The sequence below is a fragment of the Symphalangus syndactylus genome, chromosome 10 (assembly GCF_028878055.3).
Source record: "Symphalangus syndactylus isolate Jambi chromosome 10, NHGRI_mSymSyn1-v2.1_pri, whole genome shotgun sequence".
Taxonomy (NCBI): domain Eukaryota; kingdom Metazoa; phylum Chordata; class Mammalia; order Primates; family Hylobatidae; genus Symphalangus; species Symphalangus syndactylus.
In genome coordinates, this window is record NC_072432.2 from 12613991 (window position 1) to 12632664 (window position 18674).

General features: G+C 42.9%; 1 protein-coding gene across 11 annotated transcripts in view; it reads right to left on the reverse strand.

Annotated features, from left to right (window-relative positions):
- Positions 1 to 18674, reverse strand: part of SFMBT2 (Scm like with four mbt domains 2) — a 282187-nt gene that overhangs the window by 83941 nt on the left and 179572 nt on the right. For all 11 annotated transcript variants that reach the window (XR_010113794.1, XM_055296462.2, XM_063610030.1 and 8 more), the window contains 2 exons: positions 5694 to 5795; positions 691 to 838 (listed from right to left, as the gene is read on the reverse strand). Coding sequence is in view for 10 of the 11 variants with exons in the window: in XM_055296462.2 (XP_055152437.1) it covers positions 691 to 838; positions 5694 to 5795 (250 nt within the window). In the remaining variant the exon portion in view is untranslated. The remainder of the gene's footprint in view (positions 1 to 690; positions 839 to 5693; positions 5796 to 18674) is intronic.

An 18674-nucleotide genomic window follows, 5' to 3' on the forward strand; every position in this document is an offset into this window, starting at 1 on the left:
CCCCGATAAGTTTACTTTTCTCATCTTTTTCCAATTTTCTTCTTCTTACTATACCTTTATTATTCTTCTCTCAGTCTCACCTCTCATCTTACTGCTTTCTTCCTGAATAAATCTTAGGCCTATAAGGGACAACAAACCACACTGGTAAACTCTAAGAGTGGCACTCACTAACAATGTGGTTCTTGAATCCCAATTTAAAATTATTTTAATGCATCCTGGCTCCCAGTGTAATTATTTTAAAGTATTATACCATCTAATTTTTGGACATCTGAAAGCAAATTGACTCTGGAGAAAGCTTAGCTCACTGGAAATGAAAACTCTAAAGAAATGCTTCACCAACATTGTGTTACATTTGTAAAGCCACTTCTCATACACTTTCAAGTCTTTGAGCTCAATCACTTAGCAATGCTGCACCCTCTATGTCTACACAACAGTAGCACATCTGCCAATAATGCGGTAACGGATGGGGAAACTCCTGTGGACAGAAGTGAGAAGCCCAAGGCCACCTGCCTCGCCAAGGGATGGAGCTGTAACTGACACCTACGTCAAGCTGATGAAGAGCACCCTATTTCTACTACATCGAAACCCTTTACACAACCAGCCTCCCCAGATTAATGCAGGCGTTACTTCAATGACAGTAAGACACCCTCCTGAATCGCCAGACCCTGCACACCTTCACAGAATACAAACCTTTGGGAGGAGTGAGGCTGACTCCATTTTTAAGGCACCATTGTACTGGCAAAATCCCCAAAGAATCTGCATGGCAGAGCATCGACAGTTTACTTGGTTCAGGTCTTAGGTCGTCAATAGTCACTTGAAAAAAATGATTGTTAAAAACCTAAAAGAAAAAAAAGGGGGGAGCCAAAGGTTAATTCTTTAGAGTTACATATAATGCTAGTATCAAATAGTGGCAGAGCTTCCAAAGGCAATTAATATAGTTCGTCAAAATGATTTGAATACAAACTGGCATTTTCAATGTCTATTACTAAATTAATTCAGCTGATAAAAAGTTAGAATGACCGCTGTGGTCCTATTAATGGAAAGATAAATAACTAGGTTATATGGAAGAGTGAGAATGAACAAAATCAAAGACTTAGAGAAGTAAATCAATGGCCATAGCTTGAAGAAAAATGAACGGAGGAAGTCAGACAGACAAACCCCAGCTTAGATGACAGCCACGACAGGAACTGAAAAGTGAAACCGTTTCTCCGTATCCACAGCCAGCACCAAACTCTTTACACCAGATCACTCAAGAATCTCCAAGATCTGGCTTGGAGCTTTCTAGCCTCATCCTCCACCTTATCCCTCAGAACACTCCACCCTCCAGCCCGAGGAAATCATTCACACTAAGCCTTATGGACTACAACATCCCCCAACGCCATGTTTAAGCTATCAAAACACAGTGCATTTTCAAGGTACATCTCATATTTCAATGCTGCTGACCTGGCTGGAATAAACCACCCTCACTCTGTGCTCCTAAAATTTCAGACTTCAACTTCTGTATGGAAAACTCTCATTCCTTCCTAGACTGATAACATATCAGTCTTCCAATGCCATAGAGCATAAGTTATTAGAGGGGAGTGATGTCTTTTTGTTAACACAAGTATTCCCAAATGCATATAAAGTGCTTTGTACATAGGAACTGGATAAATGTCCACTAAATATAAGAAGAAACATCAATGAAGAAATAAGAGCAAGGCATGCCAATAAACAAAGTAGAGGGTAAAAATCAGATGGACCATCACTGAAAAGCATGATGGATTTAAATAACTTAGTATCTAAAACAGGCCAGAAAAAAAGATCCCTTTCCCAATTCAACAGACATAACCCAGTCTTTCTTAGGAAACCTTGAGAGTTTTACAAAGCTATGATTCCTGGCTCCTTCATTTTTTTTCTAGAAGCAATTTAGTTCAAAGTGAAGCAGGAAAGGAAACTCACTTCTGTTCTTGCCTGTGCTAATTTTGGTAAATAGTTTACTGAAGGTTTGCCTGTGAAAGTCAACTTCAAGCAACAAAGGATCAGATGGGGCCTTCCCAGCGAGGTCATCTCCGAGAGCCCTGTTGAGAATCTCATCCTCCCTCCACCTGAAAGGATTATGAAAATCCTTCCAAATCTATCATTTTCACTCTGCTGGGCACCTGGACTCCACTGGACAAGCTTGAAAACTGATACGCGGCGATCTGGCTCAGGGTGCACAGCCAAGTGCCTACCAACAGGGAAATAACACCAAGGCCTCCTGCAGTCCTCACTGCTATGGGGGCGCACAGTCCCAGGACCCCAACATCCCTGCCCTGGTGTATTTTTCTCCTTAGCATTTAATACGTAACATACTAGATTTATTTACTTATTGACTCTGTTTATAGTCTGTCTCCCTCCATTAAAATATAAGCTCCACAATGGGAACACTGTCCAGAATTGAGCCTATGAATGCTCAATAAATATCTGTTAAATTACTGTTATTTAGTCTATCTTGCATACATACACATACTCACACACATATGTATATAAAGAGCATGTGATTTTGGTGGAGCTGCGGTACCCTGTAAAGAAGGAATTTCCACAACCGTTAAAATGTATGTTCACGTGGGAACGCTCCATCCAAAGGAAAAGCTTAGTAAGTTTCATCAAATCCGTCAGGGCTCATGTTCCTAAATAGTCCGAAGCACTGTTTTGTGCTCTGTCCAGTCCATAACCCACAGGACTCAGAACTAATGCCCAGAGCAGTTAACTGACTTGCCCAAGACCGCACAGCTAAGAGATGGCAGAAACAGAACCAGAACACAAGGCTTCTAATGCCAGTATCCTTTCCTCTAATCAATACAACACACTTCGCTTACACAGATGACATCATCACCATCTGCCAGTATCTCAACACCAAAAACACACCCTGGCTGGACTGCTGGAGGTTCATCATTTAACACTGGATCCACTACATGCCTTGTGTGCATCCTTGTCTGTTTGCTGTAACATCATTTACATATTTCTTCAACAGTTATGCCACCAAGAAAAGGCCCAAGGTGGAAAAAAAATGAAATTTTCATTGTGATGAGTAATGACAGCACAGTGTGTTATATTTTCAAACATAATATTCCAAAGTACTTTCCCCGTATTTAGAGAAATACATTTAATTACTATAAATATCTTCTATGCTAAGAGTATTCTGATACCTCATAACATGAAGATGAGTCTTGAACCTGGGGAGGTGCCTACCTAGGTTCTAAAAGACAGATGCACACATCCCAATCCATGCATTATACAAAACATGGTCAGTAAGAGAAGGAGGGGTGTACACGAAACAGCATGACCTATTTTATCTTTGCTACAAAGGGTAAGAAAAAGCAAAATAAAAAGGAAAACACAGTTTAGAAATCAGTAAAAATACTTTCTCCCTCCCCTCAATAAGATCTATTTAGAGAAAATTATTTACTGGGAAAAACCAACTATCACTGGAAGTCTATCCAACTAGAAAAAGATATTTGGGCTGAAATTAATTTTGATTAGTAGACACATTCTAACATTACATATTACAACTATTTAAAGGCATAAGAATTATTTAAAGGCATAAGAATGTGAGAGAGGCCGGGTGCAGTGGCTCACACCTATAATCCCAGCACTTTGGGAGGCTGAGGTGGGCAGATCACAAGGTCAGGAGTTCGAGACCAGCCTGGTCAAGACGGTGAAACTCCATCTCTACTAAAAACACAAAATTTAGCCAGGCGCCGTGGCAGGCGCCTATAATCCCAGCTACTCAGGAGGCTGAGGCAGGAGAATAGCTTGAACCCGGGAGGCAGAGGTTGTAGTGAGCCGAGATCATGTCACTGCACTCCAGCCTGGGTGATAGAGAAAGACTCCGTCTCAAAAAAAAAAAAAAAAAAAAAAAAAAAGAATGGTGAGAGACACTACCACTGACAGGCTATGCACATCAACTCTTTTGAGTTTAATTGATAAATACCAGGTGAAGTGACTCTGTAGTGTGATACATCTGCAGACAGATGGGCAGCTGGCATGACTGCAGCACCCACTAACGAAACAAAGGGGAATTCTGGCTAGGATTCAACAGGGTACCATTTGCCCATTTTGGAAAAATATCCGACAAATGGCAGGATACACAGTAAAGAACCCCAAAGGCCATTTCACATAAAAGGTTTTTAACGGATGCTAATCAGGAATACATGACTTTCAACCTCCAGATTATAAAGCAAAAGCCAATATATTTTTCTTTAAATAAATAACCTTAAATATTTAAAGTTTCTTTTTGTTTTTGTTGTTGCTTGTTTGTTTTGAGATGGAGTCTCACTTTGTCGCCCAGGCTGGAGTGCAGTGGCAAGATCTCAGCTCACTACAACCTCTGCTTCCCAGGTGCAAGCGATTCTCCTGCCTCAGCCTCCCAAGAAGCTGGGATTACAGGCATGCACCACCATACCTGGCTAATTTTTGTATTTTTAGTAGAGATGGGGTTTCACCCTGTTGGCCAGGCTGGTCTCAAACTCCTGACCTCAGGTGATCATCCCACCTCAGCCTCCCAAAGTGCCAGGATTACAGGCATGAGTCACCGTGCCCAGCTCCTAAAGTCATCCTTGAAATAAGCTACTTTAATGGTTATAAAAATAATTTATGTTCACTAAAGAAAAAACATTTAGAAAGCATTTCATTTTTATAACCAATTTCCATATTCTGTAACACATTATCACTACTAAATTCCTCAAGTGTTACCAAATCATAAATTTTTAAAAACCCATGACTCAAATAACAAACACTAATCACTGCATGAAAAGTGATTTTCCTTAAAGAAAATCCCACATCCTTAAGAAAAAGAAATTAAAACAGATTTAAATCTTTAATTAAATTCTCCTAGTGAAGTACACAAAAGACCATTCACCAAAACACACATTGGCCAAGAATGCTAAGTTTCCCGTGCCATTTGTAAGAGAACACTTAAGGTAGAAACAAGCCATTTTGATTTTACCAGAGGTTATGTCATTAAAACTTCTTTAATGGGGAATGGATATTATAGTGTTTTTTAAAGATTTTTTATTGTTTGTAGAGACAGGGTCTCCCTATGTTACCCAAGCTGGTTTTGAACTCCTGGGCTCAAGTGATCCTTCCACCTTGGCCTCCCAAAGAGCTGGGATTATAGATGTGAGCCACCATGACCCGCTGGGATATTACAATCTTCAAAGACTAACAGATCATTATAAAAATGTCTTTATGTTAAAAGGTAATTTTATTCTGAATCTGTAGATCTTAGAAGCGTGAGTCTTTCTTTAGTCAATGAGGGCAGATAAGACAAAGAACAAAGAAATGCTGAGACATAGGAGGTGAGTATTTGCTTTGCACCATTTTCATGTATTTTCCAAGTATAAACATCATATTTACTACTACCTGTGCAGGAAGAACCAATTACTCTTGTAATGATTACAACGTGCAACTCGTCAGTGGACAACTAACAGAAGACAAGAAAAATTCACCCTATCCATGATAAGAGGCGGCATCTGATTAGAGTCACTCTGTGCCACCAGTAATAAAAACAGCTTAAAGCAGCGCTGGACTGGAGGGGCGGCAATCTTCCCTAGCTTCGCCTGGCATTGCTGATAGCCTTGCACGAATATATTTCATCTGGTCGTCTTTGAGTTGAAAGGCTTAATTTGATCCACTCTAGGGGTTGGGTCAAAGAGCGAGGGAGGAAAACCCACCTTAGTCACCGACGCAGGAGAGATGTAAAAGGGCTCACACATATTCACTGTCTCAAGCTTCATCCCAACTGTGAAGAAATGGCTTCGCAAATCTGCGTGATCCTGCAGGGAGAAAGATGAAAATATTGAAAGCCACGGTATTGTAAATGACCTCAGCCACCGTCCGGATGCGCTCCTGGAGCATTTTATTGGGCAACCAAAATCTTACGGAAACAATTAACCTTCCCCGTTTCGAATTTCTAATTATTGCCAGATACCACGGATTTAATTATTTTCTGCAGGCTAAATTGCTTTTCCAAGGGAGAGGCAACAAGGCTTCCTGGCCATGCTTAAATTTACACTAAGCAAAAATTCACATTACACCGCTTTGCTCGTCCTAGGTGCTATTAACTGAAGCACAGCAGAGTAAGGGAGGCAATCTGTCATCCTAACACAGCAGGGTGTCTTCAGAAAACGAGGTCTCTCGCTACTGGAGTCACATCTCAGGGCTTCAGTCAGCACCCTGTACCCACAGTCTGCCCCCACCTCCCGTGTCTAAGAGCACACAGCTTACCAGTTACTGGGAGGAAGGTGGCACACAGCTTACCAGTTACTGGGAGGAAGGTGGCACACAGCTTACCCGTACGAGTCCGGGTAGGGGTACTCAAGATGCCATGATCTTAGAGATGCCTGCAGGTAAGAATCCAAACCTGCCCCACAGACGATTAGAACCTGTGTCCTACTCAATAAAGGTGAGCAACACCCCATTCCTAAAAGGGGTCCGGCAGTTTTATAACCTGCTCACAGCAACCTTATGTGAGAGAGATGGGGCTTTCCTGCCTCCTAAGAAAACAAATTTCAATATCCACTTCAGCTACACAGCAATAGAGGAGGTTGGCTGGACTCCAGATACCAGAATTTATCTTGCGGAGATGGAGGTCACCTCATAACTCACAGTCTGGATAAACAGCAGTGGATAAATAAATGTATTTGCAGTCTATCCCTGAGGAAATAATAGCTGCAAATAAATCCTGCGATTTCCAAATACATCAATTGGGTGTGAAGTACCAAAATATCTGGCGACCTGTTACTTTCTTTTATCTGCAAATCTAAAGTGGGTTTTTAATTACTCCAATGACGCCACTCTATATCCAACTCTGAGGACTGCATAGAGCCCAGTTGGGCAGTGCCTGTTTCCCCAAAGCCCCCCAAAGCTGGTCAGTACCATCAGTGTCCAACAGGAGATCAGACTAGAAGAACTGCTTATAAAACTCTCAACCAGTGCACCGAGCTGCCAAGGTAACAGAATGTAAACGCCTATAGAACCGCATGGACCCTTTCATTTTTCATGTCCCCAGGGCAGTCTGCAAAGGTCTCTGTATTGTGGGATGCATGATGAATGCTGGGGCCATGTCCAAAGAGGACATTAATCAGAACAAGACAGGATGCGGTCAAATACGACAAAACCCAATCAAAAGAACTGGCCACTCTAAACATTTACAGATTCCTTAAGAACTTACAATCCACACTTTATAAAAATTACATGCATGAGGAAAAGCACAAGGAAATAGGTGCAGGTGATGATGTGCATTATGTTGCAAACAAAGCCTTTAATTTATTTACTTTTAGCTTTTATTTTAGATACACGGGTACACACACAGGCTTGTTACATGGGCATACTATACTCAGGTGGTGAACATAGTACCCAGTAGGTAACTTTTCGACCCATGACTCATTTCCCCCTCCCCTCTAGTAGTCTCCAGTGTCTGTTGGTCCCATGTGTACATCCGTGTGTGCTCGAGGTTTAGCTCACACTTCTAAGTGAGAACATGAGGTATTTGGCTTTCTGATCCTGCATTAGTTTGCTAACAATAACGGCCTTCAGCTCCATCCATGTTGCTGCAAAGAACATACTTGCATTCTTTTTTATGGCTATGTAATATTCCATAGTATATACGTACCACATTTTCTTTATCCAGTCCATCACTGATGGACACTTAAGTTGATTCCATGCCTTTGCTATTGTGAACAGTGCTGCAATGAACGTGTGAGTGCATGTGTCTTTTTGATAGAATGATGTGTTTTCCCTTGGGTATACAGCCACCAATGAGATTGCTGGGTTGAGTGGTAGCTGTTTTAAGTCGAGAAATCTCAAAACTGCTTTCACAGTGAGTGAACTAATTTACATTCCCACCAGCAGTGTGTAAGTGTTCCCTGTTCTCCACAGCCTCGCCAGCATCTGTTGTTTGTTTGGCTTTTTAATAACAGCCATTCTTACTGGTGTGAGATGGTATCTCCTCGTGGTTTTGATTTCAAAACATTTAAAGGTGGCTGGGGGAAGGCAAATCCGGAAACAGAAGGAATCGAAGGCTACTGTACAGAGAGCGAATGTGGATTAACACACACCAGCCATCATGCCCACGCAGGGCCAGAAGCCACAGGTGAGGAGACATCACAACTAAACCAACATTGACTCGCTAACATCCGAATTCAAAGATTCAAAGTTAATTTGAATGTTTCTAGCATAAAGAAAAGACAAATGTTCAAGGTGATAGGTATCTCAGTTATACTGATTTGATCTTTACAAATTATATGAATGTATTAATCACATGTACCCCAAAGTATGTACATCTATTGTGTACCAATAAAAAAATTAAACATTAAAAAAAAGATTAAAAGTGGGCTGGATGCCGTGGCTCCCGCCTGTAATCCCAGCACTTTGGGAGGTTGAGGTGGGCAGATCATGAGGTCAGGAGTTTGAGACCAGCCTGGCCAATATGGTGAAACCCTGTCTCTACTAAAAATACAGAAAATAGCTGAATGTGGTGGCAGGAGCCTGTAATCCCAGCTACCTGGGAGGCTGAGGCAGGAGAATCATTTGAGCCTGGGAAGCAGAGGTTGCAATGAGCCGAGATCACACCATTGCACTCCAGCCTGGGTGACAGGGCAAGACTCCATCTCAAAAAGTGAATGTTCCTGTCAGACACTCCTGTCCCCAGTACCCATCAGCGGGAAGTGAGTCCCAATCATGGCTTTTGCAGGTAAATATCCTTCCCCATTTAAGTACAAACCCTTTCATCTTTGGAAAAGGGGATTACAGAATTATGATATAATAAAACACAGCCGGAATGTACTCAGCAAGTCTAAGCAGTCATTATTATGCTGTTTGACAACTCGGAGGTGCCCTCAGTCACTGCCGGCACATTCATAACTATAAGTAATGATTAACAGAGGAATGTCAGTGTTTTTCAGGAGCCTCCTTCTCTGTGCAGGACCCCCTTCCTCCTGTAGCCTGCCCCTCACCAGCCACAGCCACAGCCACAGGGCGAGGCATTCCTGAGGTCTGGTGCACGGAGACAGGCATGGGTCTTCTCCCTGGCTGCCTCTATGACCACAGCTCTCCTCAGAGTCTCTGCTCTAGGGGCATCCTGACAGCCATGGGGCTTCTGGTCTACCCGTCCTCTTCATTCCCTCCATTCCAGATTCTGTGCTTCAATCTGCTCCATAGAACTCTTGCTCCAACATTTGCTCTCTGAGTAGAGTCAGCTTTCTAAGTAGGGTTTACCCACAACCCTAAGCCCTTTCTACATCGCAGGCCCTCAGCCTGACCTTGAACACCAACTTGGAGTCTTTAGCCAAATCCACACCCATCTTTTATCTCATACTCCAAGTCCTCTGGGAAGGTCTGTCAATCACAGCTCCCCGTGCTTGTGGAAACTCTGTGTCCCCAGGAGCCCTGCCCTCTCTGCAGACTTCCTGTGTTCACAGTCATCTAGCAGACACCAGGCAGTGGCTGCCGCTCCTTGGAAATACAGCAGACAGCAATGTGTCCCTGAGATAACCCTGTCCGCTCAGGGCTGCGGACTGTATTGGAAATGCTTATGGGTAATGACTTCAGTGTCCTCTGCATCTAATTACATCTCTAGGTTAAGAGGGGATCACTTCCGCTTCCTGCAGACAACATACAATCTCCTCCTTTTCTCCCAGAGTGTCCTGTGCTCGAATGTCCATCATTAAACTTCCCATCTTTGCTCATCTATAACAATGAACATAAACATCAAAATCATGCATGGTGGATGTGGAATGAAAATAAAAATAGCATGACATTAAACTATTCTTAAACAGTTTAAGAATAATGCTCAGTGAGCATTATTCCAAAAATTTTAGAAACTAGTTTCCCCTCTGTCAGTCTTGGCTCAGATCTCCTACAACTTAAATTATTTCTCCCAGATTTCAGCTGTGTGGTAAATGTATACTGGTCTTTGTCCCTGGTACAGGACTCCTAAATCCTGTGGGATTTCCCAGGTGATAGGAGCTCTTTTGTTCTAATGGGTCCATTCTTGGTGGGTCCCTAAACAGCTTCAGGGTGGGGGCTCATGTCCAGAAGACCCAAGGCATAATTAGAGAGGGTTGTAAGTTCATTTCCACCCCACAACCACTAGGGAGGGGAGAAGAGCTGGATATGGAGCTCATTACCAATGGCCAAAGATTTAATCAATCGTGCCTACATAATGAAACTCCCATGAACACCTAAATGACAGAGTTGGGGGTTTTCCAGTTGATGAACACTTCCACGTGCCAGGAGGTAGGGGCATCCCAACTCCACAGGGTCAGAAGCCCCTGTGCCTGGGACCCCCTTCCAGCCCTCACCCCGGGCACCTCTTCCATTTGGCTGTTCATTTGCATCCTGTATGGTTCCCTTTACAATAAACAGGTAATAGTAAGAAAACCGCTCTGTGAGGTCTTCTGGAAAACTACCAAATCCGAGGAGGGGGTTTCAGGAACCCTAATCTATAGCCATCAAGTACAGGAAGCCAAGGACTTGTGACTGGCATCAAAGTGGAGGCATCTTGTGGTACCAAGCCCTTCACTTGTGGGGTCTGCACTGCTTTCAGATAGCATCAGAAATGAATTAAACTGCAGGATATTCACTTGCTGTGCAGGGAGTTGAAGAACTGGTTGGTGTGGAAAAAAACCCACTCACGTGATGTTAGAAATGCTGTGGGTAAAAACAGTTCATAAGTTATAGTCAAGACACTTCTTACTCACGGAAATGCATTTGTTTTTCCTTCCAAACTACACAGAACCCCTTAAACACTCTTGTTTCATATACTGAAAAAAGAAGCCAGACATTCTGAGAGGTCGCAGCATCCAAACACAGGTATCTGTAGTCTGGCCTCAAATAGCCACATATCTTATCCTACTGAACTTCGACTCCGTATTTCAGAAATAAATTTGGAAACTATAAAATACATTGCTGTATCTTCCTAACTTTCACTTCCTGAAAATTACTTTCTAATCAACATCCAAAAAAAAAAAAAAATCCCTCTATGACCACGTAGAAATCCCACCACTTTGAAAGCGAAGTCAACATAACGGAAATTGAGAAGACTCAAGAATAAAGACAAAACAATTAAGAGTCTGGCTAAACCTGCTACTCTAATGTTTATATTATTCATGAATGACGATTTCAGAAACATTTTACTGCAAGAGCATGACAATATTTTCTGATGGGGTTTGCCAATGAAACTTCTGGCCATTGGAGAACTTTAAAAAACATGAAAGATATCCATGCTGTATGTGCAGAACTTTCCAGTAAATGCCAAACTCCCTCATTTATGCTATGTGGCTCACCCAAGAAAGGCTTCAATAAATATTTATCGAATTAAACTGAAGGGATGACAAAAACCCGATGATGTCTTGACATCCATTCCAATCCTATATCATATCATTCACCCAATAAGCACCGATCAGAAACCACTGAGGTACCGCACAGGAGACTAACAGCTATTGCATGGAATACACAGAACACCCTCCATTTGTCAAAGGGAGAAGGAAAAGACAGGCAAGAACAGCTATGGAAGATCCAGACTGAGAAGGAACTTCAGAACAAATTTTTTTATTTCTAGCATATAAAAACAAAGTATCACTATGATCACAGTCATCAAAGGATTTATAGGGCTAAAGCTTAATTTGGAAGATGAAAATCATGTGACTCAGGATGATAAAAGATTCTAGGGGCCAGGCGTGGTGGCTCATGTCTGCAATCCCAGCACTTTGGGAGGCTGAGGCAGGGGGATCATGAGGTCAAGAGATCGAGACCATCCTGGCCAACATGGTGAAACCCCATCTCTACTTAAAAAAAAAAAATACAAAAATTAGCTGGGCATGGTGGCACGCACCTGTAGTCCCAGCTAATCGGGAGGCTGGGGCAGGAGAATTGCTTGAACCTGGGAGGCAGAGGTTGCAGTGAGCAGAGATCGAGCCACTGCACTCAAGCCTGGCGACAGAGCAAGACTCCATCTCAAAAAAAAAAAAAAAAAAAAAAAGATTCTGGGAAAGTGGCACAGTGAATTTATGCATGGAGACTGGGCTCTGGATACTGGATGGAAGCACTGAAATATGATCTAAAAGGCAAAATAAGTCACTTGACACTCCTAAGGAATAACAAGTTTTTATGACAATTGAAGAATTCAACGCCAGTGAATTTCCAAATAAGCCAATAGAAAGAACTGCTGAGTTCTGTGGTGTAAATGTCCATCCATATTAGTATATGAGGAAAGATGCAGCTATTCTCATTGAAAAACAAATCTAATCACCCCAGACCATTTACTTTGGGCTATTAATGCAGTCGGAGGGCATGAATTCATTTACACAAACACCCACCTAATCATCCTCAATGTTAAGGACAGAGAGAGTTCTTGGGTCCTGAAGATGATTCGCCAAACCGATTATGTACTGAGAGATAATGGAAAATTCACTGTCGTTTGAAAGAGACATTCTTGGCCTTTGCAAAGCTCTAGAGAATCATTCACACTTTGCAATTATTGGTTCAAGAATGATGTTATTCCTGTTATCAGGATATATTGCTAAGTCCTTAGTAGATTTACAAATATGCCTGTCACACTAAAGAAATACTGTTTACTTAAGAGTACTGGAGTCCGGTCACATTGTGTACAGAAAAACTACTCTCCTTTAATAAATGCCAGCAATGTCATTCCCATCTACATTCATCACTACCCATTTTTATTTTTGCCCTAAAGTAGTTTTATATTGATCAAAAGTAAAACGCCATTCATTTTATTGGAGGACTGTCTTAACAGGCTACCGTGGCAATCTCTCTTCAGGGAACCTTATTTTCAGTAGACTGACATCGTAAAAGAGGTTCTGTCTACATCAACTTCTTTCTGCACCCTGGTTTCATCAGCTTTATTCCCTCCAGAGCCTGAGCAGTTCTCACTCTCCTACTAAGATGTAGTAACTCTGTGCTGAGACTAACTAGGTTCTGTGTATACAAACTGGAATCCCAACTCTGAAAATCCCAAGCCCCAAACCGGAAACTTTTTGGGGGCCAACAAGACGCTCATAGGAAATGCTCATTGGAGCCTTTTCAATTTCAGGTTTTCAGATGCTCAGCAGGCAAATGTACTACAAATATTCCAAAATCTGAACCTGGAGACATGTCTGGTCCCAGGCATTTTGGATAAGAGATGCTCAGGCTGTAATATAAGTGGACAGAAGCAGCTAATGTTGTAAACACTGGCAGGCATGCTCCCTGCATGGTCCTTTTCCGCTGACACAGACTGTGGGGTGGAATCCCTCTTGCGGGAGGAAATTCAGACGCAGAGAGATGAAATTACCTAAGCAAGGGTACACAGCTACCAAGAGAAGCCAGGCTGCAAACCCAAGCAGCCTGGTTCAGTCTGAGCCCACCCTCTAGCCACCAGGTTCTATAACAGACCAGGGAACAAAGACCAAAAAAGATTTTTTTTAAATCAATAATTAGTACAAGCAAACAATAGCACTACAACCTACAACCTACCGAAAGCCCCCTAAAATTTTCTTTCAAAGAGAGCTATTGCTGAGTTAAAAAGTGACAGCTACTAACACTGATCATTTACTTAAAACCTCCAAGTTTTGCTGTTAATTCCTCACACTTTTCAGTGGCTTAAGAAAAAAGTATGTGAGTGCATTCCGGTCCTAAAAATTACTTCCAAAATGTTTATCTACAGCCAGTCACAGCCTTCATCAACAATTAACAAATATCATGACTACTTTCGTGTGTTTTTACATTAAGCAATGAAGATTTAGGAAATATGTGCAGCAAAATGTCCACGGTGCTTCATCAATGATCCTCTATCAATACCAACTTCCATGCGATGTTATCAATGTTAACCAAGACAGGTTACTTTTATCAATGTGGTTAATCTAGTATACGTAGGTGGCTGCAAAGTCCACACCAACCCCAACCCGTGACTGGTATTTTAAATACCATGTGACAGGCACCATCCTATAATGGACGGACAGGAAAGTAGTTGATGTGATTCCTGACCCTGAGAAGCTGGAAAATTTACTTAGAAAATAACTGAGGTCAGGAGTTTGAGACCAGCCTGGCCTACATTATGAAACCCCATCTCCACTAAAAATATAAAAATTAGCTGGGTGTGGTGGTGGGTGCCTGTAATCCCAGCTACTGGGGAGGCTGAGGCAGGGGAATCACTCGAACCCAGAAGGCGGAAGTTACAGTGAGCAGAGATCACGCCACTGCACTCCAACCTGGGTGACAGAGCGAGACTCCGTCTAAAAAGAAAAAGAAAAAGGGAAAGGAAAGGAAAGGAAAACAGAAAAGAAGAGAAGAGAAAAGAACAGAAAAGAAGAGAAGAGAAAAGAACAGAACAGAACTGTGCAGTGAGAAACAGGAAGTAGAGTATCATGCTGGAAAAAGGAGTATGGACAAACTGCAATATCTTGGTGTCCTGACTTTATAGTTTTGGCTTATGTCTTACTTTTTTCACTTAAAACAGGTGTCAGGAGGATCCCACAACCTCAGAGCCTGCCCTGGGTGCACTCACTACCCACAGTCACCCACCACTTTCAACATCTGCCTCTGATGAAGTCCTTGCCTTGGCAGTGGTTGCTGTGCCTGGAAAGGGACAGCACCTGCTTCAGGAGGAGTGAACCATCGCTGCAGGAGAAACACACCTGCCTGGATACAGTCATCATGAGTCAGCAGCAACTCATGTCTCTGGCAGGTGCCAAAGCTTCAGGGTGAATAGTAAAGTTCTTCATAAAATACAGTATACACGTGGCTGTGAGTATTAATCTACAGACAGCAATGGAGAGTATTACTAACGGAGAGACGGGAGAAAGAGAAGACAGAAAAGAAAGAACATTCATGTCTGCCGGACCTGCCTGAACTTGACTCATCTCCACATTTACTTGAGGGGCTTGAAGAACCGAAGCTTACACTCTTAAAATGTCATTATGTGGCTATCACAGACTCCGAAAATAGCTAATGCCTCTTCCCATCCCCACTTCATTAGATAAATACATCTCGCATGATATAAAATTGTGAAAGATGTGGCACAGGGGAGAACAAGTTCTCATTAATTAATACAACAAAATTAAAATGTACTTGGTGAGGATTTTCATGTAAAAACAAAAAAGGCAGTGAAATCATCCTTACACAGAAACCAAATTCTTTTTTTCATTGAGATAGGGTCTCTGCCACCCAGGCTGAAGTGCAATGATGCAATCAGGGCTTGCTGCAACCTCCGCCTCCCAGGCTCAAGCAATACTTTTTTTTTTTTTTTTTTTTTTGAGACGGAGTCTCGCTCTGTGGCCCAGGCTGGAGTGCAGTGGCGCAATCTCGGCTCACTATAAGCTCAGCCTCCCGGGTTCAAGCAATTCTCCTGCCTCAGCCTCTCCGAGTAGCTGGGACTACAGGTGCCCGCCACCATGCCCGGCTAATTTTTTTGTATTTTTAGTAGAGACGGGGTTTCACCGTGGTCTCGATCTCCTGACCTCGTGATCCGCCCGCCTCGGCCTCCCAAAGTGCTGGGATTACAAGCGTGAGCCACTGCGCCCGGCCTGCCGGCTCAAGCAATACTTCTATCTCAACCTTCCGGGTAGCTGGGACTACAGGTGTGCACCATCATACCTGGCTAATTTTTTGTATTTTTTGTAGAGATGGGGTTTTGCCGTGTTGCTCAGGCTGGTCTCAAACTCCTGGGTTCAAGCAATCCGACCGCCTGAGCAACCCAAAGTGCTGGGATTACAGGCATGAGCCACCGTGCCTGGCTCCAGGAAGCACATTCTCAACCTGAGTTCCACAATCAAAGGCTACAGGAAACTCTCTTTCTGCAGCAGCAATCTCAGTGTCAACCTTCAATTCTTTGCTTCTTCCTTTCAGCTTATTTGGATATAAAATAAAATAGACAAAAAACAGAGATAGGATTCACCCTGCCCAGTTTTTTTAAGCACCAAAATCTTTTAGTGTATTGTACTTACACAAAAATACTGCACAGTATAATTTTTTCAGTTCCAACATGCCAGTTTTTTGGTCCACAGTGAACTCAAATATTGCATGTGCTTCTTTTCAAGGCCTCCATTAATTTGCATAATTTCTAAGACTAGGCTTCAGTGAAGTCAATGGAAGGTTTTAGTTAGTATTACATTCAAATTAATATATAATGAACTACGCTTTAATTCCTCTCTTCGTATCAGCATGCTAGGTCCTGCTGAAAAAACCATCCAGAGCCATTTATGATATCATTCTTCTTTTGTTTTACCAATGACCTAGTGCTCAGATGTTCATTAGAAAATTACTCCCGTAATACTAGTTTCATTGAAAAACAGATATTAGGAGGCCAGCATTTATTAAATCAATAGAATTATGACATTTCAATTTGATCACACTGATTTCAACTTAGCCAGTGAAGTATTTGTAACAAAAATGTAATTTTAAAATCTATTCCTGAACACTAATAAGCATTTCTATTTTTTACTTACAGAGGTAAAGAGCGATTTTATCTAGTAGCTGTGCATTCAATCAAGTTAAAAAACAGTAATGAGAAATTTAGTACCGTAGTATCGTAGATCACAACCTGAACCACACAATTTACAACAGGCAGGATGTGGTGGACGCTGAGGGGGCCCCTAAATGCATTAACTCAACTGCTGTCATGGAAACATGACACCAGCATGCTTCACAGAAAGAAGCAAGAGCTGGGAAGGCGCAAAACTTCTCCACCCAGCAGTCTGAGCTTCTGTTCTACCCTTCCCAGACACCAACGTGGAGGCCAGTAAACACAGAGAGCTTGCAAACCCCTCTACGTGCTCTGCCACAGGTGGGAAGCCTCCCCACTGGCAAGTGCCCACTGCCAGGCAGCCTGGACTGGATCTAATAACAGCTTCAGTCTCCAGAGCCTTCTTCACACCCCAGCTGCCCTCGGCTTCCCTCCATCAACCACTTCCAGGTGAGAAACAGGGATGGTCAGCCTCAACACTATTGGCCTTTGGGGGCCAGATTCTTTGTTGGGGGGCTGTTCTGCCACTGTAGGATGTTGCAACTGCATCTCTGCCATCTATCCACTAGATGCTGACTGCATCCCCCACCTGGGACAATTGAAATGTCTCCTGGCTTTACCACATGTCCACTGAAGGGCACATGCCCCTGGCCCCTGAGTTGAGGACCACTGATTCAGATTCGGTTAAGAGAGAAGTCAGGTATCGTTGATGAGACACCTGACCTTGTGGTCTTCTCCCCCTACACTTCTGATGAGCTTCCTCAGCATCAATGGATTCTCTCTGCCTGTCTCCAGCATTAACTCACTCTAGTACCCACCCTTCAGCCCCTTGTTGTGATCAGCGGTGCCAACCATCCCTGTTAATTTTGACTCACTCTGATGCTGTCTCAGCAAGACCTGGAAATCCTCACTTACATTTGTGCCAGTCTACACTGCAGACCTGGTGCTGCTGCTACCCTCCCACTGCCCCCACTTTGAATGTCTAGTGTATAAAATTCAAAGATGCTGTTAAGAATGACAGCAATAACCATAAACAATGGTGACCACAATATGGTGATACAAGAGGTGCTTTGCATGCACAGGACGATGACAATAACTCAAGTACTCCTTAACCCACTAGCCTACTACCACTATGGCAGCAATGGGTTCTCTGTTTGCAAGGAGTAAGCAATCATTTCCAACCTGCAGACAAGCAGACCAGTCACCTAAAATGGTACTGGTCCCCAGGGAAGCCTTTATCTATTAAAGGGCCTTCTCATACACAGACCAGACAGAAAACCCTACTCGACCTGGTATAAACCATAGGGAAATCCATTATCTCACATAGCAAAGGCGTCCAGAGAAAAGGCAAGTGAACAGAAAAGACTGGTGAACAGAGCCATAAGCAATGTCAGAAATGGCCTCGGTTCTTTTCATCCTCCTCCTTCCACACCCTAAATATGACCGTTTTCCCCAGTCCAACTCCTCCCTCGTGGGCTCAAGCTGGCTGCAGAAGCTCCAGGCCTCTCAGGCAGAGCAAGGCCCCCTCTTCCCTATGCTGCTTCTTCAAAGCAAGGAAACCTATTCCAGAAACCACCAGCAGATGTCCTCATGTATTATTGACCCAAATTGCTCACAAACCTCTTCCTAAGCCAATCACTGACAAGAAAAATGGGGCCACTCTTCCGGCTTACACCACTGCTTCTAATTCTACACAGGCGGCATCTACCACATTCCCCGGTGCAGACATTTATTTGGCAAGAGGCAGGGCAGTTGTTACTTAGTACAATAAAAAATCATCCTGGCCAAAATCCCAGGAAAGCCCTCGACAAAAGCAACTGAGTAATAAGGAGTTGAGCAACATACTCCAGTTCAAATACCATACTGAATACGCAACACTGAATACTCTCAGAATTCATTTTCTGGTTCTTTGTCATGATAATACTGAGTTTGCGCAGCCTTTAAATATCCCAGTTTACTTCTGAAAACTGGGACAAAAGAAACATTTAAAAAAAATGTGGCCTTGGGTTTAAGGTACATCTGTGCATCCTGGCTCACCCATCTTCTCTCTGTATGAGGTATGACTAGAAATTAACTTCTCTGAGCCTGGCAATTCCTGAACTTAACCAGTAAGACTTCTAATGCCTCCCGAGTCAAGTTACTGTGGGGATGTGAGAGAGTAGGCGCACAGTACCCAGTACGAAGTCTGCAGCCC